The sequence below is a fragment of the Cotesia typhae genome, unplaced genomic scaffold, assembly GCF_013202065.1.
Source record: "Cotesia typhae breed Kobodo isofemale line unplaced genomic scaffold, CoteBio_Ctyphae contig_119, whole genome shotgun sequence".
NCBI classification, from domain to species: domain Eukaryota; kingdom Metazoa; phylum Arthropoda; class Insecta; order Hymenoptera; family Braconidae; genus Cotesia; species Cotesia typhae.
The window spans coordinates 3905453-3932622 of record NW_027423712.1 but is presented as its reverse complement, the minus strand read 5'-3'; the positions used below and the strand labels follow the sequence as shown (position 1 = coordinate 3932622).

The window sequence follows — 27170 nt, the reverse complement described above, 5'->3', positions numbered from 1 at the left end:
TGCATTGCACGAATATTCTGTCTTAACTACCATTTGCCCGCTGAATTCAAATTATTAAATTTTGTTTTATTATCTAAGTCAGAATGTATAAAACGTGTTTTCACTTTATTTTTCTGTTGTCAATATTTTTTTTTTTGAGATAATTATATAACAGTTGATTAAATTATTTCATGTTGTAATTTTTTTGTTATAACTCATGGTCGCAAATGCTTAAGGGGGATAGCCACTGTAAAATTTCGGAAAAAAAATTTTTTTTTTTTTTTCATTAAACTGAAGTTTATATATTCAAAATTATGTATTTCAAATTTTATAGAAAAATTCCGAATAGTTTTCGAGTTATAGTCATTTTTATAAGAGCGCGTCGATTGACCGTTTTACGCGCGGCGCTTCGACGAAAACGTCGCCTGCTCGCTCCGTCTTTGATTCGTACGGGTTGGCGATTGTTTTCCCTCACGATTGTCAACCGTTACAATTATTTGACTTTTAACGTATATTTTTTCTTATTGTTGAGATACTGTACCTCATAGTTTAGTTGTTTTGTATGAATACACACTCGTTCTTTAATTTATTGAGTTTCTTAGTGTACTCGTTATTGTTTACTTACTTATTTTTTTTAAATCTTCTGATCTTTTTTTTTGTTTATTTAACAAAAAAATTTGTTAAATAATGGATCGTAAACAAAGTAAAGTTATTAAAAACGAAAGAAAACTGCCAAACGACAGGAAAAAATTTAATCGACCGCTCAACAGATATGAAACTGAAAAAAATACTGGCTCTCAACGACGTGATAGTGCTTCCAAGAGGAAATTATCACAAAAATCTGATTGTACAATTGATTCGAGTATTAGCTACAAAATTATAAATTTTTTTTCGATATTTAATTTACTAAGTGGCTGTGTATCGTGTAAAAAGTGTGGTGGTGATGTAAACTTTACTGAGACAAGTATTCGAGGATTAGGTTTTAAACTAGTTGTGAATTGCAAAAAATGTGATCCAGTTTTGATAAATTCATGTCCACTCATCAAGAATGCGTATGAAATTAATCGCCGTTTCATCTTTGCAATGCGGATAATTAGTATTGGGTTATCTGGAGCTGAAAGATTTTGTGCTTTCATGGATTTACCACGACCAATGTTCCATAGCTTTTACGATCGTCTGGTCACACAAATCAGAAATGCAGCTAGAAACTGTTGTGATTTAGTGTTGAAAAAAGCTGCTAAAGAAGAAATCCAAGAAACCTGCAAGCATTTAAAATCCAATGACATTCCTGGAATTTCTGTCTCCGGTGACGGTAGTTGGAAGAAAAGAGGGTTTAAATCTTCATTTGGTATATCTTCTCTAATTGGTTACTTCACTGGCAAAATCGTAGATGTAAGTATGAAATCCAGTTATTGTAAGATGTGTGCGCTAATGAGCTCAAAAAATAGAACAGCTGAATACGATCAATTTATGCAAGACCATGCTCTAGACTGTCCTATAAACCATGAAAATTCTTCTGGACAAATGGAGGTAGATGGAATAAAAGAGATGTTTATGCGATCAGAGTTATTACATAACGTTAAGTATGTAAACTATATAGGTGATGGTGACACTAAAACGTATAAAAATATTTGTGATGCTAAACCGTATGGGGACATGGTGAAGATAAAAAAAAAGGAATGTATTAATCACGTGCAAAAACGAATGGGCAGTCGACTAAGGGCTTTGAAGAAGCAACGAACTAACAAGAAGACAAAAACAGGAAAAGAAGAAAATACACAGAAAAGTTTAGGTGGGAAAGGTCGATTAACGGACAAAGCAATTAATGAATTTACAAAGTATTATGGTTTAGCAATCAGACGTCATTCTAATGATGTTGATGAGATGTATAATGCTATTTGGCAAACATTTTATCACAAGTTTTCATCACCCGAAGATCCGCAGCATTTTCTTTGTCCTGAAGGTGCAAATTCGTGGTGTCAATTTCAAAAAGCTGTGGCAACAAATACTTTGGACTCATTAGTTGAAAAACCACCACTTCCTGCAGATATTGCGGAAGCTTTAATACCGATTTATGAAGATCTATCGAATCCAGAGTTATTGGAACGATGTGTCGGTGGGTTTACACAAAATAATAATGAAAGCTTCAATGCATTAGTGTGGCAGCTCGCCCCAAAAACAAATTCTTCTTGTTCCTTATTGTTGAAATAGCTTTATATATTTCAACAATTACATTCAATGATGGGGCTCTAGCAACTCTGAAGATATTAGAGAATCTCGATGTTAAAGTAGGACCAACACTCTACTCATACTGCGCTGAGCGCGACGCTACTCGGGTTAAAGCTGCTGAAAGCCGCATGGAAACGGCCAGTAAAAAAATAAAAAAGTCAAGGTCAATACTAAAGATAAGGAGGAAGAACCCTCATATGGCCCAGGACTTGATAGTTTGATGTGAGTATGAATATTTTGTGAAAGACTAGATTTTAAAGTTGCGAGAATCTTCTTAAAACTTTACTCGCGTTTTTCTCAAAACGACTTTTTTCAAACTTTCCGGTACTGTAACTTTCGTAAATATGAACCGATTCTCAATTTTTTGTTTCCCCGTATTCGTCTACTTAGTGGCTATCGTCGCACGTAGGGGATTTTGAAAATTTTAATTTTTAAGATTTTTAAGGCTGTTTGAGTCCAAAAAATGAGGAAAAAGACGAAAAAATTTTCAATATGGCGCCATTTTTTCTCAAATCAAAATTTTCAAAATCCCCTACGTGCGACGATAGCGACATTCCTATAGATTAAAATGCCGTTTGGTTTTTTTGTTTCAGATAATCCGTTTTTGAGTTACAGTACCGGCAATGGAGGGGGAAATTTTTTTGGTGCTCTACAAAAATGTTTATAACTTTGTGATAACAAAATATTTTTGAATAAAAATTTAGGAGAATTATCCTCAACATATACTTTATAAAACAAAAAAAACCCGATCCCCAAATTCCTTTATTATCCTAGTAAAAAAAATTCCCGAAAATTGCCTATTTTTTCCAGCGTCACAGTGGCTATCCCCCTTAACTTTATAGCCAAGGAATAAATGAATAAACACATGACAAAATAATAATTTAACAAATGTATAAATTCAAGATAAATAGAATTTTTAGAGTTATAATAGTATAAAAAATTTAGTTTTCTTTTGAAATTCGATTTTCAAAAATCAAAAGAATCCATCAGAGAAAAAGAGTCCTTAATTTCTTTAATTATATTATAAGTAATAATTCATTTGTTAATCTACATTTTACTTATAAATTTCATCACTACTGGAAAATTAAAAATTAAATGTGGTTTGAAATAGTGGAGAAGTTTAGAGATATGAAGAACGAAAAATGACTAATCAAATCGGTATATGAGAAGCTCACCTTTATATATTCGCACTATCAAACTTGATGTATCTTTGATGCAATAAAAAGAAAATTATTAGCATTCAAGATGAGTGTGAACTAAATACTCATAATTTAAGCGCTAAAGGGTTAATAGATTTTAACTGAAATCGATTAGACAGAAGACGTTTATTTCAAGAAGTCATTTCAAAAGTGTTCAATTAAATAAAATTAAAAATCTTATATCTTAAAAAAATATGCTTTTAATTAAATTAGCAAACAAGGTTTGGTGACATATTAATAATAATGATACATTTTAAAATATATAAAATAATAGTTTTATTGTTATTACAAATAAGCTAAGTGTTTACTGCTATGCTCAAGAGCAGCTAAAACATCTTGTTTTTGTCTAACATAAAGACGACCTTTTTTCCATGGGTTTTGAAGCTGTAATGGTTTAAAGTCATCTCTTAAACATCGCTCTCTTGCACCAATAACAGCTACTAAACAAAAATTAGGTAATTCTTCAGCTGAATAAATCGGTCCTTCTTGTCCTTTGAGTACGACTGCCATGTTTAATTGTTTGACAACTAAATCAACTACTTCCCGTGCTGTTGTTCTCGGAGTGACATGCAATTTCAAACTTGTTCCGGAAGCTAACCCAGTTTCATAGGCAACATATACCTAAGAAAAAAAAATAGAATAATTGCAATGTATTCATAAGAAAAATTGTTTATTTTTACTAAACTTGAAATATAGAGATTGTGAACTAGAATTATCTAGATAAACTACTTCAAAAAGTTGATTTCGAATTTTTATGCATAAAAATATCTAATTACAAACTTAGTAAACTAATTTCGAAAATTTCTTAACTTTTAACTTACATAATAAATGCCGAACTTTTCTACACAATTTTTAGAGGAAACTTTGAAATAAAATTTTTCAAGTTTTCGCTAAAAAAATTGTGAGTTTTCTAAAACTCAAAAAATCATTGATCCTTCGACTAAATTTCAAGAATCGATTTTTTATAGAGATTAAAAAAAACTATCAAAATTGGCACTTTGCATTTATGGTTTTTATTACACTAGGTATTATATTATGTCTAAAAATATTTTATATTTCAAAACTTTAAAATCAAATTATGTAAACTTTAAAATATTTTTTTGTTTTCGATACCATGATTATTAACTAAGATACGAGCTTTTCGATAATCACTTAAAAGATTTGGAATTTTTCTCTTTCAATATTCTACAAAACTGTTTTATTATATTAGTTTTTATGCTTTCCTATCATTTTAATAATGAAATTACTAATTCTTAAGTAGATGAACGAATATGATTCAAAATACATAGAGTTATTGTTGATATTTTTACCTGAAGAATACCTGGTGGTGGAACTGGCAAAACAGTTGATTGATCTTTCAATTCATCTAGACGACTATCCATTGAAATACTTGCTGTAGCTGCTACACTTGCCGTAGATTTCAGTACCTCACTTTTAGTGTGAACTGTGGATATGTGACTTCTAATGGGATGTGAAATTGCACTAGAATTATCTGTGTATGGTAAATGGATACTATCCGAATTAAGACTCTTAACACTTAGCGAAGTAGTTGTATTTGCTGCGGAATCAATTGAAATATCTTTCATTGTTCTTTCATAAGTCGTTGATTTTTCACCTAGTTGAGGATTTATATCTGCTGAAATTGATTTAACAATCGTAAAATTATTTCTCAGTCCACTTCGATTGTGCTTATGTCGATCAAGTGACAGAATGTCTTCAGACTTTGAAGATGACATCGCTATTGTTGTTCCACTTAAATATGTTGAGCTACTCGATTTAATTGATTTAGTAGAAGCAAATGATTTTGAACAATCTTTACTTCCACTTCCCTCATCATTAGCAGTTTGGGAAACATTACTCATATAAGTCGTATCATCATTTACTATGTCTTCTTGTAACAGATGCTGTTCACTTTTACTTAGTTCAGTAGCACACAGATTGTTTGATGTATTTAGTCCAGGCCAACTTCCTCTGTTAGGATTTGTTTTAACGGACTTTGTATCTTTTGCAGGGAGTTGTAATAAGATTCGCTTACTACATTGCGCATTGGATTCGTTACCTTGATTAACATTCAGTAAATATTTCAAAGTGATACCGCTATTATTTCGTTGAACCTATAATGAAAAATCATAATAATTAGCTCATTGCAGTTTAATAAATTGATGTGTTAGTAAGTTTACTGATTCTTACACAGATGTATTTTTTAAGCTATCATACTGCTGAGTTAGATTAACTCTCACTCAATCAAAAGCATATTGTATAAACATAAAAAATAAATAAAAAGTCAATGGAAAAATTAAAATACTCACTGATTGAGAGAAACCTCTGTCACGAGAAAACGTTATGACGTCAATTAACCATCGAGCACCTTTCCAAATATCATTCATTTGGGACTGTAATTCTTGTAGTTTGGTTAGTTTATCTTTCGCTGCACTAACTTCAGTCGAACTAAAAGCTTCTCTATGTTTATGTTGTGCTTGTACTATTTCTAATTCAAGAATACAACTAAGCTTCGAATAACAATCGATTATGTTTTTTTGATAAGCGTTTAGTTGTACCATTTCGAAAATTTGTATAGGCAGAGTCAACAGATCCCCTCGTTGTAAAAAAATATCTCGAGTACCTGGTACTAAACATACATTTTCGACAGGTGGAACAACAATGAGGAATGATACGTCTTCAGTTAGTTCAATAATTTCAGCGTCATATAACCTGTGAGTTTCAAAATCTTGAAAATCTATGCCCATGTAAGAAAAAAGCTGATTAACAGCAATTGCTACCGTTTCTACAAATAACTTTCCTTGATCAACTGTTGAAGATTCGTTGGATGAATCTTTTTCTTCTTCTGCAACACATACTTTGACTGTACTGCCTGATACTGATGTGTGTATGACTTTTTTCAAATGATTCCATTCTTCAGCAGATACGAACGGATTATCACGAATTTTGCAGTAGGGTAGAACATTTGGTGTCTTAGCAGGTACCACTATTTGAATGAGATCAACGCTACTTTGCATTTTCAGATATCCTAAATAAAGTCCCCGATTTAGTTTAATACTGCTCAACTGATGATAAGTTATTTTATTTTGAATACTTGATATTAAAATGTCTGAAACATTGCTCTCTTCATGGATAATAGTTTTTTTCATAACTTTACTGATGGGTAACCATCTACAATTGAGTAAAGATACTGATTTTGGACATGTAATATGATTAATCGTTGAAATAACTACAGTTCCCTGACTGTCTTTAATTGGCATATAGTAAATTTCACCCAAATTTTGAATGCCTAATGCAGCCTAAATTTTTGAAGATTAAATTATTTTACCATTTGATTGTATTTTTATGAATAATATAAAAATAAGTATAAAAAGGAACTTGCCTGCATCTGTACCGCTGCTTGAAGGTATTTTAGTTTGAAATGATTAATAGAACTTTCATAATTTTTCTCCATGTCTTGCTTTAAAGTCTTTAAATTGTTCCAAATATATGAAACTTTCATTAACCAATAAAAATCATTATATATACAGTTAGGATAAGTTTCATCGATTTGAATTACGGGTAGAAAGTCTTCATTGGTTACTAATACTTTGTCTTCGTGATATAAAATACAAGCTAAATAAATGCCACGTTTTAGATTTTTCTGAAATTTACTTGTTGCAGAAAATAGTTGTTTTATTGTTTTTTTCTTGTTATTGCGTCTTTGACTAGCTGATGATTCTTTAGTATACTCTGGACGTTGCATTTCGATCAAAAGTAAATTTAATCGTTCTAGTTGATCTGTATATCTGGGTAATCGTTCATCGATGTCACGCCAACCTTGATATTGTTATAGAGGTTTTATTATTGATTTTCAACAGTCAAACATTAAATTTTATATTATTGATTGGTTGATACTTACTGCTAGGTACAGCGCAAGGGGGTGATGAAGGTAGAAATTGACTATATCCCTTCAAGTTGCCTAAACATATTCGAAAAAAATATTTTTGCCCTTGAACAAGATTATCGATTTGGCATTGACGTTGTCTAATGTCAAATATTTCGAGTTCACCTGTGATAACTGAAAAATTTTTTTTTGTACTCCATTGCACTTTAAATTTGGTACATGCAGAAGAAGATTTTTTAGTTGATTCTTCAAATTTTACAATTACTGACTGGGATCCAATAATTTCGAGGCTAACTGTGCGTGGAATATCAGGGGGGCCTGTGGAAGGAAAAAATTCGAGTATAGATAAATGAACAAAAAAAATAAATAAATAATGATGAATATGGGTCACTCCATAAAATAAAATTATTTTTACGAAGCGACTCAGGATTCTGAAAAAAATATTAAATTCATTTATCTCACACTGAAAAATCAGAAATTTTATATTTTCTACTTCGATTACATTTTTGAGGGTCATTAGTTACTTGTTTTAAAAAATGGATAGCTCTTTCGAACAGCTGAGAATTTTTACCTAAAGAAATGTGTTGTTTGTATTTTTAATAAAATTAAACAGAAAAATAATCATTTGGAATCGGCTTAATATTAAGATCCTAAATTTTCAGGTAATTTTTATTTTTCTACAAAAAAATTTATTAAAAACTTCATTTAAGATTTTGAAGAGCTCAATTACTTGCAATATGTATATTTTCATGATGACCTTCAGGCAGAAATTGTCTCGTAAAAATAATTTTTTTTAATGGAATGACTCATACGGAAGAAAAGTATGTACTTACGTGCTTGGTCAAAATCAGCTAACATTTTTCTCAGGGTTCTTACTCTACGTTCCCAGAGTGCAGTTTGTTTACTATTTGTGTCATCAGTCCACCCAGAGTGAAAATTATTCATTGTTGAAAGACTTGTCGTAATATTTCGAGTTTCTAATAACGTAGTTTTGGTAGCCAAACAAGATTCAGGTCGACTTGCTTCAGATAATTTATGCTCAGCTGTCTGCATTAAAGACGTCAAGTGGATACTTAAGTTTTCAGGAGATGAAACTGTAAATTATAAAACAATAAAATATTTTGAATTAAATTAAATTCATAAATAAGGAAAGTTTCTCAAACTAACATTGATTCCCTTCTCGAGCACCATGTGCGATTAATATATTAATTAATGCTTTATTATTCCCAAGTACAGCTAAATCTAATGGGGAAAATCCATCGCTATTTACACTGAAACAACAAAAAACATAAGTTCATTAATACATGTATAATGTAGTGTAGAATATTAATGTATGTCTTAACGTAAAAGCTATATTCAACTGTCATCATAAATTTTTTCGGCGATGAGCCGATATGCTTTAAGTCTAACTATTAACCTTGCTCCAGACTCTAGAGCGGAATGCGTGGAATCTTGCGGGGAACCAAACCCGCGCAATAGCAGAATCGATGATACCAAAACTCATATTTTTAGTTTTTTTTTACATATTTGAAAAAAATATCATTGTATTTATACTCAGTCAAAAAAAAAAGTTTCTGTTAAAAAGTTAAATAATAATAAATGATAAAAATGATATATTCTTACCTATTAATATCAACATTTGCAGACTCAAGAATTGACTTAACTTTTTCTAAATTTTCCTGTTCAATTGCTGCAAACAAAACTAAAAAAATTTTTGTTCATTAGTAAGGTGTAACTTAAAATTATTTAATAGTTATTATTATGTTTGATTGAAAAAAATAAGTGAAGAGGAGTTGAAAATATATATATATATATATATGTAAGTACGTATTACAACAAAAAAGGAAAAAATACCATGCAAGTACATGTTGAGAGAAAGCTGAGCCGTTAAAGGGTTGATGGACCCTACTATCAAGTAGTTGCTTTCATGACTATGCGGTTGAAGTTGAATTTTTTTTTTTCCGAACCCTTCTAAGAATTCCATTTCTTGAAAGAATCGTTATTCTAATCAATGAGATGAGAGAATTTAATAACGTTAAAAAGTAAATCGAAAGTTACAAAAATGAAAAAGACTTTTTCTACAATTAATACTTTTAGCACTTGAAAAGATTAAAAAACAAAAAAAAATTTTAATCTCACATGTAATTGGGTGAAAAAATTTATATTATACAAACAATTATGAATAAAAATAAACATACTAATTAAAGTGGAGATTTCAGAGTGTTGATCATCAATAAGTTGTGAATAACATTTTGGATTAGTTTGAGTTTTCCAACTAAAACTATTTTTTCGATTGATGGGTAAACGCTTGCAGTTATCATTTTCATTGTGGCTTCCTTTTTGCTGAGTATATTTATGTGAAAAACCTCTCTGATTATTACACTGCTCATCAGCAACAACAGAAAAATTATTTTCTATTTGTTTAGGCAAACCATTTGGTAATTTTATTGTTTCGCAGTTGTCAGTTTTTTCTTTTTTATCATTAAGTGGTTCAAAAAGATATTCAGTTATAGAAGATTCAAAAGAAGAATCTAGAACAAAGCTAGGATTTTCGTATCCTTTATAACTAAGGATTACATTGTCACTTGTTAATTCTTTTTTTCTACAATTGTCAGAATTTAGCGATAATTTCGATTCGAAATCACGAGATACCTTATTAACATTTATAGAGACTTTTAAGTTATTAATTATCGATAAATTTTTTGTTGAATCTAATAATGTACTTTTTCCGACATTGGATTTTAAGGAGTGGTTAACTTCAATCTGGCTATACAGCTTTGACATTAATTTAACAGAAGATCGCACTGGCTTAAATCTTTTCTTGCTCGATATTCGACTAGAGCAAGTGGTACGATGATGGGAAACGAGTTCCATCTTTATATTTTCATCATTAATGTCTCTTCGGAATTTCATTGAGATAATATTTATTATATTTACGTTTTTCTCTTTTATTTGTAGTTATAATGATATTAGTTTTCAATGATGCTTTTGTAACTAATAGTTTCCAAAAAACTTAACAACTTATCATAATTATAAAAAATTTTTTTAATTATTGCCTCAACCACGTTTGATCATCAAAATAATGAATTATTTTAAATTATTAAAAGTACATTTACAAAAAAATTGCATTTGATCAGTACGGTTCTCAAATAAATTGTTTTATTCAAACACGATCGCCACTATAAGCGACTATTTACATATTAAACTAAAACAACAACTTTACTTGAAAACATTACAAAACCCGATATTTACCGACTGTTAGCATACAAATGATTACATATTTATAAGAACTTTTATTTTAATATTTGAAAATTTACAACAAAAAACCACACATATATGAACTGATAAAAATAAAAATAAAATTTGTTTTAATTTTAACTGACTAATAGCGTCTGTCACTCGACTATGATTACTATACTCTATGTACCAGCAAGCGACAGCTGTACTGAGTCCCATCAAGTCCTACCTTCATTGTACATACCCTACTCTTTGAAGTCCCCTATTCAAAACTGTGTATTAGAAAACTCACAACGTTATAGCAATGACGATAACTTACACTTATTGTACATACAATCTAATAGTCGTAACAGTTTATTCACATTATGTTAAAACAATAATTATGTAGATGACAATTTTAATACTTATTTATTTGTTATTATATTTATATTAATCATTGGGTATTAAAAAATACATACCTTAAAAAAAATTCAATGTAAGAGAGTATTTTTTTAACGGAGTAATCATTTTTTCCTCATGATTATTTACTTTTTCATTTTTTTTCTCGACTACTAATTCACTTTTGAATGTATCATGAATGATCCGATTGATGTAAAATTTTTCTCGTTTATTTTAGTATCAAGTTCTAATTGATACATTTCATCTTAGTATATTATATAAAAACTATTATATCACATTTTACGTATTGTATTTTATCAAAATTGTGTTGATAATTTTTGTCAATTAATTTTTCTGAAATACTGTTATAAGGAGCTTCTAACCTTAAAATTACAAGTGAATATATAAATATTTCTCCATTAACTGTCTCGATAACTTTATAAATTTCCTTAAACTGCTTTGATAACTTTTACTAGACTATTTTTTATTTTATCACTATCAAAATGTGTTAATTGTTACTAACTTCGTAAAAACTAAGCGTCTTAAAGTAATCACATAACTGCAACGGTTAAACTCAGCAGGCCCATTTTGACTCGAATCAAACCATTTACCATTCCGCTCGCTCGTCTATCACCTGTTGTCTGTATTTTATTTTATTTAATACAAATGCAAGAAATGCGTGTATTCAATTACCTACAACAGAAAAAAATGTTCGCAAATGGTAAGCAAAAAATTTACAAAAATTACGAATTTTATATCTTCCCGCTACGAAAATTTATAATTCTTAACATATATTGATTATAGATGATCATATATAAGATTATGTAAATATAATCATGTTTCAGTACTTATGTTAACGATCGAAATTTTGTATAGTTTGTACTGAAAAATTGAACTTTCGGACTCTAATGATCATGTAAAACTAACAATTAGTGTACAGATTCGGGTGGTAATATATAATTAGATCTATTGTTATCTATTTATGGATGACATGTATGATAATAACTAATTTTGGAGAGCTAAAGTTTGATTAAATCGACATATTAGTGGGTAATTACATAGATATCGTACGTAGTCTAATCTAATTATACGTATAAAATGTTTTTCAAATATCATTTATTTTGTCGAAATGTATTTTAAACAAATTTTAATTATAAAAAAGATCTTATTTTCTATTAATAATCACAAAAAATAAATTTTATAAATTTTCTTTATAAAAACTTAAGTTCTATCTAACGATAATATTATCCAATCAATTGTCATATAAATAGCAGGAAATTAATTTCAAATTTTATTTAATTTATATTTTTAGTAAATTTCATACACATCTAACTATTGCATTGGTCCTCATGACAAAACTTTTGAAAAATTTTGCTATATTTCGACTCAGCTCGTCAAGCGGATGCAGAAAATGCATATATATACGATATAACCGGCCTCGTCTCTTCTCTAACGCCCGCTATTCTGTACGGACCTGAATAAAACGTAACATATTCATTTTTAGGGTGATTTCCGAGGTTAAATTTGAAGATGAGTCGAATCTGTCGATTAGTTTGGAAATGACAGTAATTCAAAACTTTATTTAAATCGCAAAAATTTTCACTTTTACGGTACCTATTTCCGTGTAATGAGAATTAAACGCGATATCATATTTAATTTCAGTAGATTGCATCTGAAAGCTTATTTAATAAGCTTCAATTTGTACACTTATTTATTTTTATAAATTAAATAGTTTAGGAATAACAGCAATTCAAATATTTCTGACAAACATAAAATTTTTCACTTTTACTGTATTTTAGTGCGATAACAATTGAACGCGATATCTCATCAAATTTCTGTAAATTGCATCTGAAAGCTTATTATGTAAGCCTTAATTTGCATATTTATATATTTTTTTTAATTAAATAGTTTAGAAATGATACGACAAAAATTTAAATTCTTCAAAATCCTCAAAAATTGGAACTTCCACTGTTTCTTTGCGACATAACCATTGAATGCGATAACTTGTAAAATTTTTGTAAATTCCATATAAAAACTTATTAAATAAACTTTAATTCGCATATCTCACCATCAGTCTGGACTAAAAATTACCTACTCTCTCAGACAGATCTAATGAAATTTTACTTTTGCATTCGTTTTGATGTCATTATTTTCTTGTATAAGAAGTTATATATTATTACTATTACTATTATTTTAGAAAAATATGTTTTTTTAACTTCCCGCTAAGAAAATTGAAAATTTTCAAAAATCGGGAAGTCATTGGTTTTACCCCGTTTTACGAAAATCGAGTTTTCATCAGATCTCGACAATTTGAGATCCTAGGAAGCTTCCCTGACTACTCCCGCGATGGCGTCTGTATGTCTGTATGTACGCGCGCGCGCGCGCGCGCGTGTGTGTGTGTGAATGAATTACTCCGAAATTCCTAGTACGATCAAATTAAACTTAAATATTCTTTACAAGACTTAAAAAACTGCGTCGAATGCCGCCAACCGCGTAAAAATCGGTTGATTCATTCAAAAGTTATTGCGGGTTAAAGATTTGAAAAATAGGGTTTTGTAACGGGTAATTTTTGAGTGTTTATTCTTTTGAAGAATAAACGCCGAACGAATATGAACGATACTGCGACACAAAACGCCCCCTTGCTCGAATCTGAAGCTCGCCGGAGTCCAGGGTAAAAGGGGGGTTAAACAACAAAATACAATCCAAAATAAAACCAACAGAACTCAGTTACTTATAAATAAATAATACATAACTACGTCTAAATAAATAACTCAAAATATCAAACAGGTTATGATATAGAAACAAAATAATCATTTAATTACCAAAATCAACTCAATAGGTTAATGAAAAAGATTACAAAAAAATAACAAAACTCGTAGTACAAATTTTAGGTTATTCAAACCTCAATAACTAAATCTAACGACAATAATACACAACATGACTTCGTGACGTCGGTCAACGCACGCGTATCAAGGCCCGATCAAAACTGGTCCGTACAAACAAACTCTCACGCATTCTCACTCTCGTGAGCGTCAAAATCGCGAACTAATATTCCAAAAGCTGGTTAACCACTTCCCAGGAGACTAGCCGTCACCCCTGGGCCTAAATTTCTACCCCGAGAGCGGATGGAGAGTGTCCTCTCCGCTCCCACCTACACGGCTTGTGATTACCTACCGGATTTTTGACAGAGGGTCAAAAATCCGGGGAAGTCAAAATCTTGTTGAGAGTTCAAAAGGTACTTACCAGTGTTCTAGACGAACCAAGGTAATGTCCCTCCAGCTGTTATTGGTAGAAGAGTATTCCCTCAATAACACTCTTTTACAAGACTCGCTCTTCCGTGCAAAATTTTTGGGCTTTATCATTTTCCCAAAAACTCACTTACAACGAACCAGAATGATCGTTTTTGTCATCTATACGGTATTTACAAACTATCAAATTAATTGGCATTCCTTCATTCTATAACCATTCGGTTCGTCAAATTCTGAGTTTTACTTTTCACATCGACAATCAAATATCAACAGAATACATTCCCATACTAAAATTTGCTCGGGACTTAGAAAATTCCTTTTATAAAATATTTTTCTTTTAAATAATAATCGTCATTTCTTTCATTTTATATCCATTCGCCGCTTTCCCATACTAAATCGGCTTGGGACTTAGAATAATTTCTTTTATAAAGTGGAAATTTACAATAATTTGTTTCCAAAATTAATTACATTATTTTTCTTTCAATAAACTAAAGAAATATAATCACAATAAATAATCGTCGTAAACAAAATAATACTTTTATAACTAACTAATTATTAACCCGTCTAGATATTCAACATTGGTAGCTAAACTATTAAACCTTAATTGTTTTAAACAAAACGATATTACTAACACAAAATAGTTTTGAATATTTATAATCCAATCTAACTTAACTAAATAATATTTTCACACATCTTTGGTGAATAATATTTGCGATATCGTAAATTATCATTATTAATAATTAGGATAATAATACTGCACTCTTAAACAACAACTTAATAAAGAAAACCGGATTATTTACAATGTTAATTAATAATTTCTCGAGAAAATACGCCCGTTGAAGTATCAGGCGAACATAAATGACAAAGAGTAGGTAGCTGCCGTCGTTTCCCTCCTTGTCCCTTCTTCCGCGCCCTACTCCTCAGCTGTCCTGTACTAGCCATCGGCCCTCTCTCTCCGACTCAGTCCCACTCCCCTATCCTAGACCCTTTTTCCGACATCTGGGTCATAGTTTTGTCAAATTTCTATCAGACTTTTGAGCTCAAAGAGAATGTTTGGTCTAAAAATGGTCTTTTTTAGTAGATTTCATAGAAATCCAACTATTGCATTGGTCCTCATGACGAAACTTTTGAAAAATTTTGCTACATTTCGACTATACTCGTCGAGCTGAGTCGGAAAATGCATATGGTTCAAGAGTTTATATATGTATATATATCAGATATAACGCGGCTTGGCACGACGATAGGGTCGCCAATTTATAGCGGATCTTTACCAAACTCAATATAATTATTCTACAGATCATTACTGAAGTCAAATTCGTAGATGAGCTTAGTCGGTCAAGTAATTTAGAAATGTCAGGATTTTAAAATTTTCAAAATTATAAAAATTCATATTTCTTCACTTTCTTACACGTATAACTTTTGAATGGGATAACTTATCGAATTTCTGTAAGTTTCATCTGAAAATTCTTTAAATAAGCTTTAATTTGAGTACCATATTATATGTATAGTCTCAAAATTATGGCCTATTTCGCTATGCTAAATATGATATTTGCTGTTGCATTCGTTTTATCAAACGTCATCTAAAATTTATCGTTGTGGTTTGAAAATTGTAATTTTTTCTGATTAATAAGAAATTATTATTATCATTATCAATAAAATGAAATCTACTTCCATTTCGGCTGCCGAATGGTCTTTTTTTTTATTCTATTATTATTTTTTTTAAATAGTTTCACTATATCTTGATATATTTTTTCGGTTTAATTTAATAAATTTTATTTCAACTAAACTAATAATTTATATTAACACGAGCGCTAGCCGCGTATTATTTTAGATTTTCTGACTTATTTTTATGTAAGAAGTAAAATCAATAGTAAGAAATTTACTATCTTCCAATGATCTTCTTGTTATACTTCTTGTCTTTTCACTTTTATAACAAAATTGAGGATTCGTTATTTAAAATATGCAATAAAAATTAAGTCATCCTCTGCCTCAAGTTATTTCCACTAAAATATATTTTATAAGATATCTTATAAGAGCATTTCGGATTCTCGAAGTTTAAGCCTCAATCGTTATGATGTTAATTAAGACTTCTAAAACTGTGATAGAGAGTAGAGTCCACAAGTTGATTGATAAGCTATAAAATTTTAGCTGAGTCCAAGATATTATTTTTACGTAAATATAGATGAAGTAATAGAAAAATTTTCTGACGAATGTTCACAAGTGATCTTTTCAAAACTCTCCAACCAAGTCTTTCATTATTCTGCAATAAGTACAAATTTCTTATTCGAATCAAAATTAGCAATTTTTCAATTTACATCAGTTTTCACTGCACTAATTGATTTTTTAGTTCATCACACAAATTCTAAACAAAAATGTCACAACTATTATTGAATGTATATAAGTATACGTACGCCGATAATTGTATTAAATTCTCTCTATTTTCTATATTATAAAGTTTATACTTTTGAAGAAAAGTGTAACTTTAAGTGCTTTTTTCCATTATGATCATAAGTAATATTGAAATGCGATAATCTCATAGTGAAATACTGTTAAGCAGTATTTTAATTCAACTAATTGCTTAAAAATTGTCAAGAAATTTTACTTTCTTCAGTTTACGATGTAAAATCTCAGTAGGCACACGTGAAAAAAATTCTAATGTGGCCTAATATGACCATTTTTATATCAGACAAATTATAGGAATAAAAATCAATTTTTAATATAATTTTTCTAAAAAATTCCCGTGAAAAATGTTCACATATGATCTGAGATCACGACAGGCTATATAGAGGATGAAAAAATTTGGTATGAAACAAAAATTGGTTTAGAGGTTGATTAAACTAAAAACTAATTTCTGTACAGCTCCTTAGGAGAAAAAAAAAGTGATTTTTATTTTAGAACTTAACTTCTAAGATACTTCAGCAATCGCGCGCTTTCTGTCGGAGATTTTCGACACTGCTTTTGATTAAAAAATTATGTGTGGGCGTATCAGACGATATCAAGTTATGCCAAGACATTAAAAATTATAAAAGGACATATCAGGCTAGTTGTGGGGATTTAGGTCGTATGAGAAAATTTTTTCACGGATAAGATTAAATTTTTTTTTTTTCATCAACTCCAATTGATTTATCAATAAGAATCAAATAATCGAGATTTTTATTTGATTAGCACGTCCTAATCTATTTGAATTTTTAGTAAAAGGTTAAAATAATATCTCACGGAGAGAAAAGAATAGAACTTATTCCTATGTTGGATGGTTATCATTACCATGTTACATAGTACCCGAAATTTTTGTGAGAACCCTGTGTAAATTTGCTAATAAAAATCTTAGAAATTGTGATAAAAATACGAACAATTACTCATTCGATGCGGAATTAAATTCTAAAGTAATATTGTTTTTTTTTATTTTTTTGCTGAAAATTTCAATTGATATTAAAATAAAACATCACCAAAATAAAAAATCTCAGTTTTTTGTAAGTAACTCAACAACTATTGGTGATATCAAAAATCGGAAAAAAGATCCTTAAAGAGAAGAAAATTTCTGAAAAAAAGTCTGACTTCCGGAACTCTAGCTTGGAAAACAATCATTTTTATTCAATGTTGAAAATAGGGTTCCGCGCGACTTTTGTCCCACGGCCGCGCCGATGCTAAAATACGATAGCAGTTGCGCGAAACCCTATTTTCAATATTAAATAAAAATGATTGTTATTCAAGCTAGAATTCCGAGAGTCGAGAATTTTTTTCAGAAATTTCTTCCTCTTTAAGGACCTTTTTTCTGATTTTTTATATCACTAATATTTATTGTTTTTTACAAAAAAACTAAAATTTTTTACTTTGGTTATGTTTTTTATTAATAAAAAATTGAAGTTTTCATCAATAAAATAAAAAAAAAGAAAAAAAAAAAACATTATTTTCAGAATTTAATTCCGCATCGACTGAGTGATTGTTCATATTTTTATCACAATTTCTTTTATTAGCAAATTTATACAGGGTTCTCACAAAAATTTCCGTTACTATGTAACATGGTAATGGTTACCATTCTACATAGGAATAAGTTCTATTCTTTTCTCTCTGTGATATATAATTAATACCTAAGCGATTATAATCACTCAACTTTCTCATAAAATATGATAACGGATAATGTCAATTATGTTTTACTCACTATCTGGATTACTTTGTCTTTTACTATGTCTCCCGATTTCATGATAAAAATAACTCTGTTTATCATTTATTTTCAAACATTTTCTGGCTAAAAACATTGATTGAGGAATCACATTTTGACTAGTGTGATGGCTAAAGACACCATGTGAACGAGGTTCAGTATTGACATCAAATTTATTTTTATATTTGTAGTCCAATAGTGGAATATTTGGGGTGAGATTATCCATGTGATTAGACATGCAACAATTCAAACTCGTAGAGTGAAATATATTGTCCATTGAAATACTTCTAAGTATATAATTATTTCTTGAATCAAAAAATAATGGTAATAGTTAAAATTGATACTTACATAATTTCCTGAAATTCAAACATAATTTATAATATTGAAAATGAATAGCTTACTGTATATTGTAGTTTATTTGTTGATTAAATAGATCATTTGTTGAACTCCGCGGTTTTAAACTACAGTCGTTATTTTGTTTATAACAACTAGTTATAATACTTTGGTGTTGAGAAGTACTTTGTGGATGGGGCATTATTTTTGTAGATTCACGTTGTTCTTTGAAAACTAAACAAACAATTACTACTTTCGTTAAAAATATAGAGAAATATAAATATTATTTAACGTTTCTTGTGTTACCTTACCAAATATATGATCAGTAAGGAGTACTCTAGGTTGGTAAAATTTATTGTTATTTACAGTTGATGTAATACTTTCAGAATTATCTTTTGCGATAGAAAATTGATGTTTTTTTCTAACATTCATCATCTCGACTGAAAATAATCGTCACATAAGTTTATTTATTCAATAAAAAAAACTAATTGCAATAATATAATTAGAAACAAACCTTCATTTTTAGTAATCTGATAAGTATTGACTTGCACTGGAAAAACATCAATATTTGGTACGATTATTTCCGGTAATGTTTTGGAGCGTAACAGTGGAGCTGGTCGAGGATATTTATCATTACAATTATAATTGTGAATTCGATAAATTGATGACTTTTCTTCTGAATCAGATGCTTTAATGCCAAGGCTATAGCAAATAAAATTTTAATAGATTAGTATTATGAACTATATTCAAATCTCATTCATTTCAGAAAGATTTAATTTAACATTTTCGTAAAGTTTCTACTATAATTCAGTCTGATTGAAATCAAGTACAGTTAGTCAGTTGTTAATAGTTAACTGACAAAAAATGATTTTGCTTATAACAATATAAGACCATCCAATAATATGAGCCAAAAATAGTAACCTACCGAATTTATGTCTTAGAAATTATCAGTATATCTTAAAAAAAATTCTCTCGTTTGAAAAAGATTTTAGCTTAATTTTAAAAGGTGTCGCTGGCCATTTGAAATTTCCCATTTGAAAACATGTAAGAAATTATTTTTACTATTTTGGCTTACATAATTTTTTAGAAAATTTAATTTTCTACAAAGGACCTCTCATAAATTTTTCTCATAATTTTAATAAATAAAAATTTATCAAGCTCTAAATCCTTGCAACTAAATTGAATGCAATCTGGTATGATTTCAGAATAAAAATTAAATTTCTATAAAAGTGGAATGATTTTTCAAAAACTAGAAAAAATTTCAACTATCGCAAATATTTGTTTTTACAGTTGTAATTCCACAGTCTACTCGTAAATTAATAATTGAGGTTTTCCCTGCCAAATAGGAAAGCTTAGGACAATTAAAACTTCAATACCCATCAAAAACTCCTCCTGATAAATTTTAAGATTTTTTTTTTTGACAACACGATCTAAAGTTATCAAACTATCGAAAAAAATTACTCTTTTTCGATTTTTCGCTCATAGCTTCTTAAAGAATCGTTTAAATTTTTATTTTTGCACTCCTCATAAGTGAAGCAGATGAGATTGTGCTCTACACTTGCCTTACAAAAATCAAACGATTTCTTGAACTAAAATTGTCTTTATTTATTTTCTATGGCACTTGTAGAACAATATTTATCCATAAATGTCATAGAAAAACACTAGTTTCAATACTTATGATATTTTAATAGATATATTGCTTTTTAAATGAATAAAAAAAATCACAAACAATAACTCACTCGGGGAAAAAGTCGTCATACATAATCATGCAAGACCACGTGTTAATCTAATGCATGACCATGCATAAGCAAGCATCATCGCGTATGACAAAGCATGATCATGCATAGAGAAAAAAATAACGATAAAAACAAATTAGGAAAACGGTTGACCCTAAAGGCCATCTCTGCAACTTCCCGCTAATTCCATACCTAAACTCTTAAAATTCCACTTGTGACGTTTTTTAGCTCTTCGAGTTCAAAAATATTATTTTTTGTTATTTTGAGCTCTCCTATCTCAAAGAGTTAGCTGTTCTATGCTATTGAGTTCTTCGAGCTCAAAAGTCTGATAGAATTCTGATGAAATACTATTCTCTGAATTTTTAAACTGCAATTACTTTTGAATAAATAAACCGATTTTCACGTGGTTGGCAACACTCGGCGCAGTTTTTCAACTCCTATGATTTACTTTTAAACACAAATTAATCGGACCGCAAATTTCAGAATAATTCGAAAAAATTACTTTTCTTCGGTTTTCATTCGTTCACGATATCTCTCGCACGAATCAACTGATTTTGACTGGCTTGGCGGTGATTAATGTCTATTTTTGATGTTAAGAGCTGATTAATTTTTGGATTCGATCGGTGAAGCTGTTTTAAAGTTATTCTAAAAATACCACATTTTTGTGTGTTTTTTACCACAACGGCGTAAAACCAATAACTTTCCGATTTTATGACCTTTAAGGTCATGAACAGTCGTGCATAATAGTCCCTACTGTCTTAAATGACTTTATACATGATCAAGCTTTACCAAGCATGAATCATGCGTGATCAAGCAAGTTTCTTGTATGGCCATACAAGGCCATACTTCTTCATGCACAATCTTTTAGTTCTCACAGTCCACACTCATTTACGGTCGAGTATGATTATGTATGATCATTCATAGTCATGCCTATTTGTACGAAAGAACGCATGCTTAAAAGTACACGATTGAGTATTATCTAGCATGAGCGTACATGATCATACACGATCCCTGCATGATTCATGTACGATCATACACAATTCACGCATGATCAAGCACAATCATGCATACTAATTTTTTCCTGGGACTTGAAATAATTGTTTCCTATTTTTATTCTTATAAAGTACATGATAAGAATGAAACTTAGACAAAAAAATGAATTTAGATCATTTTTTAACGAATTATAAACAAATAAACTTATCAAAACGTTTTTGTAGAAAATTCAACATCCTACACGACTTTGTGCTTAGAAATTAAGAGAAATACAATTTTTTAGTTTTACGTAAAAAAAAAAAATTTTTTTTTAACTTCCCGCGGTGTGTGTGTGGTCATCTGTAAACTTCTCATAACTTTTAAACGGTTTAACCGTTTTCATCACGGTTAGTGCCATTCGAAAGAGCTTGACCAAACTTATATTTTGAATACAATTTGAACCGTTTCGAACCGCTAGATTTTAAGAAATCTATAAAAAACTGCAAGGAAAAATTTTTTTAAATTTGGTTTTTTATAATAACTTTTGAACGGCTTTACCGATCGATTCCAAAAACTAATCAGCTCTTAAGATCAAAAGATCACGTTGATCGCCGCTAATCCGGTCAAAATCAGTCGATTCGTTCGTGAGTTATCGTTGTCGAAAGAAAACCGAAAAAAGTGTTTTTTCGGAATTACTTCGATATTCTTAGTTCGATCAATTGAAACTTGAAAATTCTTCATGAGGCTGAAAAAAATGCGTTGAATGCCGCCAACCGGTTTGAAAATTCAAAAAATTATGTTTTATTAACTTGGAACAGACTTCGGAGAGCTTTTTGACTCGGAGAGCTCAAAATGACACGAAAATTATATTTTTGAGCTCGACGAGCTTTTTTTAAGTATGGAACGAGCGGGAAGTTGCAGAGATGGCCTTTTAGAGTCAACCGTTTTTATGTCAACCAATTTTTTTTATCTGTTATTTATATGGCAAATCTAAAAACCGTTGCGCGTCTTGTAAAATTGGGATATCGAGCTGCTTATTTCGGAAAATTTTTTTAATATCTATAAATTCTGAAAAACATTTCTTTTAAAGTAAGAAAGGATAAAAAATTTTGAACCAAAGCTATAAGAGTCGGTGTCTAAAGAGATCAATTTGGCGAGGAATGCTACATTTTTATTAAAAATAACTCTTAATCTTTATAAAATTATCAAAAATAATACAAAAATTAAAATATAGTAGGTCAACCACGAAGATAAATGCAATGTGTGTGTTTCTACAAAATCTACCTAAAAATGGTCAATTAAAAAGTAACATGGTTCGATGTCGTTCAGAAAATCATAGATTCACTATTTCATAACTACCTGGCTTCTTTTTTATCTTGTTTTTTCTTTTTGAAAGCTCTTTTCACCCTGAGAAGCAAAAAGGCTGCTCGATCAATAGTCAGCCCCGAAACCGATTTGTCTTCATTCGCCATACTGTTGCTAAAAATAATTCAAGTATGTCTGAGGTAAACCGCAAATTTTTTTATGATTTCTTCAAGCTCATCCTTTATTGCGAGGAACATTCTTTTGTTTCACTGATGTATTTTTCGCTAAATATTATCTTCTAAAACATAGTTTACAAGTTCTAAACACAAGGATCTAAATAAGGTTAGTTTCTGAAATAAGAGAAGATTGATAATGTATTTAGAATTTTAAAGAAAAGAGAAATATAATAAAATGTGAAAACGTACTGTTTACATGCTATGCTGTGCAACACACGAATATCCCATGTCGGTTTGGATATTTTTCATCTCAAGACTGCTGTTCAATGATCTAAAATTTTAATATATTATAGTATTTTATTAGAAACGCTCGAATGGTATTTTTATTTTAACGGATATGCGAACATTAGCTTGTATTTTTCGTAGATCCAGTCACTATAAATAAAAATTCCATGGTGATTGTTAAAACCAAAACGGTTTGCGAAAGGGTAGACTAAATTTTGTATGAAATTAATTTATAATATATCACAATGTTAATTTATGTGTAGTAAGTAGCGCCGTCCACAAATATTTATATTGAAAATATTAGACTACGATATCAGACAACATTTCGTCAATCCAGTATGAAAATGGATTCTAAACCGTGGTTAATTTATACATAACTAGTCCTAGGTCTTATTTTAAAAATTTATGGCATCTCAGTTTTTTTTCTTTTGTATGAAAGATTTTAGTAATATTCGAAATTCAGGATATTCAATAATAGTTTAGGTTTTTTTTTTTTTTACTATGAAAAAGTTTGTTAATTCATACTTATAATTATAATATTAATAGAGGCAATATTCGATGTTATCCTGAAAAAAATTCATAATCTATTTAGGGGACCAGAAACTCTATTTTTGTATCTCAAATAAACATAATTGAGTCTATGCTCGATTAAATGAGAGCTATAGTGTATACGAGCTTAATCAATTAACTGTCAACTGTGTATTTCTTTGTGTTAATTGCATTATTCTTAAATATCCTAAAATATTATAGATCAATTTAAAGAGTTTACATGATAATTAAATATTTTAAAACATTTCAAATATTATGAAATACTTTTAAATAACTATAAACATATCAAAACAAAATGAGAGGAAAAATTTCTTTTGAAAAATATGGGCATTTTTATGACAAGAAATTAATTTGTTGGAAATTTTGAACAATTTTATTTCTTAGCTGAATAAATCAAAATTGTTCTCACAGTAACTTTCTTGTTAAAAATAAATTTTTTAGATTTGGGAGAAAACAATTTCGGATAAAATTCTCAAGTCATCTATCTAGATTAGATAAGATAGATAGATAATTATCAGATGATTATTATCTTTCAATTATTAGTTGATTGAAAGAGAAATTATAGACAGTGTTTCAGATAGCTTAACTGGTAGAGCCTTAGGCGCGTAGCCAACTGGTCTGAGTTCGAGTCCGGGTCTGGGCAGTCCAAATTGTTTTTTTGGTTACCAAAAATTCTCAGTGAGTAAGGTCCCTCTTGTCCTTTTATCCTTTATTTCCCCAATTTCTAAATTTGTCTGTAATAACAAATTTAACTATGAATTATGGCTAGTTAATTATTTAAAATTAAATAATGTTGTGAAGCGGGAAAGAAGAGGAGTAACGGTAATTATTACATGAAGTGTTCCAACATTCACATAACAGGATAATTGGGGAAAGGTATTGAGAAAGGAATTGGAAAGGACCTTCTTAATGAGAGTTTATAGAATATGCGAGAAAAAATTCAGAACCTTCCGAAGCCATGTCGGCTACTCTACCATTTGAGCTGCCCGGTCTATATCAAATTTCCTTTTCGCTTATTCTATGTACATTAAGCCACACCGTTTATTTTACGGTAAGCATTTTTAAAATTAAATAATGCTGCAAAGTGTTAGGAAATTAGAATTATAGGCATAATTCATAGCTAAATTTGTCATTAAAAACAAATTTGGGAACTGGAGATATACAGGATAAAAGGAAAGGAGGGACCTTATTCAGTGGACAGCCCAGAGCGGGACTTGAATACGGACCATTTGGTTGCGCTCCAAAAGTTCTACTAGTTAAGCTATATATCCTAGACACTGTCCGTAACTCCTCATTTAGTTACCTAATAATTCCAATTTCTGTCATGAAAGATTGCTCATTTCCTTTAAATCTTCTTTCAACTTCCATATATTTAAAACCAACTCATGCAGCCCTAAGCAGAAAACTTATTTAAGAAATGGTGTATCAAGCGCTATTATACTATGAAACTTCATGGGACTATATGGATTAATTTTGGAGTTATAACGTCTACAATAAGAAAACCATACTAATTTTTATTTATGTTAATTATTTACAGATTACAAGAAAGCTATTAACTTAATAAGATAGAATATAAATAGATATTTTTATCTATATAAATTTTGACTATACAGTGTATACCAGCTAAAATTTAAAAGCAGAACTTGTCGTAAAATAGAATGATGCAACTAACTTGTCAGTACTCGCGCTATGAGATTTTCTCTCACATACCAATATTCAACCTATGGACTGTTGGCTACAGTGCAAGTGAGACACTGAAAAATACGCGAGTGGTTAAAGGGTTAAAAGAAAACTAACAGTAAATAACAAAAATTTGCAGGAAAATGAAATGTGAAAGTTCAATAAGTTAGGAATTTTTTACAACAGATTCTCATGTAGTGATTTTAGAAGAAAACAAATTTTTTCTATTTTCATCTTTTATTTTAGAGCTGCATTTATGTAAGGAGTTGCCTTGAATTAAGTACAAGAGCACAAAAGTAAAACTGCGAGTTCCTTAATTTAAAAAAAATTTTAAGATATAGTTACCGCACTATTTATTTATTTCTGTTTTAAATTTTGGTAGTTAAAAAAAAGAAATAAATAATTTTCGCGAGTTTTCATTTTTGCAGCTTGTAAACTTTATATTTTATTACATTTTAGATATTTAATGTACTATATATTCCATACAATATTTATTTAATAGTTAATTTTTAGCGGTTTTCATATAAATTAAACTTTTGTATTTATTCTCAAGACACAACTTTTGCAAAATCAAAACTATTTTTTTTTTGTTTAATCAACAATATTTTAATTGTTATTTATAAAAAGTTTCTCTGCAGTTTGGTGCATACCGCGTAATCAAAAAAAAAAGTAAACAACATAAGTGGGGGAAACGTAAATTCATCCTACGTAGGGGAAATCGAGACTAAAATGTTCAAGTGTCTAGGAGTTTTCTACTGCAATCACTTTTCTTTTATAATCGTGACTAGAAGCAGTTTACAGCGGATTGTATAAGTAGCTTCAAAATTTTTAGTAAGACTAAATAAAAACTTGCAATTTTTTGATGGACTGAAAATGTCAAATGTCACTTTTGAATTTTTAATAAGTTTGTGAACCTAAATGCAATGTCTTTTTTTTATATTTTTTTTTTTTTTTGAGAATCAATACTTTTTTTCGAAAATTTTTTTATTAATTAAAATTACTATTCAAAGATTCTTCTAAGGATGTTATTGTGTCAATTGTATGATATATACAGATTCAGCTTTATGTATTTATTATGTCAAGCACACAAAAATCCTGAGAAAAATTCCTATGGTATTATTAGTATTTATTTGGAGTCTATTTTTCCACAGCCAAAAATAAATTCAATAGTTAAATTTTTATAACAACTACTAAGAATGAATTTACAATGAAATTTCCGAAATTGTTCAATGATTTTTTTTTATTCTATTTTGTATGTGAGTTGATTTACAACATTCATCATGATTATAAATTAAACGCGAAATCTGTATTTTAAATTTTTATAATATTTAATATATAAACATCACGTAAGAAATCAACTTACTGAATACTAAACAAATAGTTAAGGTCTTCAAGAAATAGGTTTTAATATTTTTTTTCAATTACAGCCTTAAATTCCATTTGTATGCTTGAGTAATCTAACACAGAAAGTTGATTAAGAACTTTTGTAGGATAACTTTATTGTAAAAACACTAAAACTTCGAACATAAACTTCATTCAATATCTTAATATTTAATGCATCCATGTTATTAATTTTCAATCATATTGTGAGTTTATAATTAATAGAACGATTTTGATGATAAAAGGGTGCATTTATAAATATTGAAAAAAAAAAAAAAAAAAAAAAAAAAAAAAAAACAATTGATGCGAAACACAAAAAAGATCCTTGATTTGTAAAAGAATATTCAAATCAACTATGTAGTAGTGAAGAAGAAATGAAAATGATTAGAAACATAAAGGCAATAAAGTTGTGTTACAAAAAAGGAAAAATATCGATAAA

The 27170-nt window shown here is 29.4% G+C and overlaps 1 protein-coding gene across 4 annotated transcripts; it reads right to left on the bottom strand.

Moving 5' to 3' along the window:
- Window positions 1–3658: 3658 nt before the first annotated feature.
- Wake (ankyrin repeat and fibronectin type III domain containing protein wide awake) lies at window positions 3659–23635 on the bottom strand. Of its 4 annotated transcripts, none has more exons than XM_074249943.1 (15): window positions 23243–23635; window positions 23087–23168; window positions 22716–23011; window positions 19163–19350; window positions 18960–19088; window positions 18717–18882; window positions 18316–18620; window positions 8917–8995; window positions 8461–8564; window positions 8127–8387; window positions 7309–7611; window positions 6790–7226; window positions 5717–6706; window positions 4718–5521; window positions 3659–4028 (listed from the first exon to the last, which is right to left on the bottom strand). In XM_074249943.1, the coding sequence occupies exons 3-15, from the start codon at window positions 22826–22828 to the stop codon at window positions 3693–3695; spliced, it is 4215 nt and encodes a 1404-aa protein (XP_074106044.1). In that variant the 5' UTR covers window positions 22829–23011; window positions 23087–23168; window positions 23243–23635; the 3' UTR covers window positions 3659–3692. The 4 variants fall into 4 exon arrangements, with proteins under 4 accessions (XP_074106044.1, XP_074106049.1, XP_074106066.1 ...); XM_074249948.1 differs by having other exon boundaries at window positions 18316–18446; window positions 23243–23623; XM_074249965.1 differs by lacking the exons at window positions 18316–18620; window positions 18717–18882; window positions 18960–19088; ... (2 more) ...; window positions 23087–23168; window positions 23243–23635 and adding exons at window positions 9148–9297; window positions 9492–9638.
- Between the last annotated feature and the right edge of the window lie 3535 nt (window positions 23636–27170).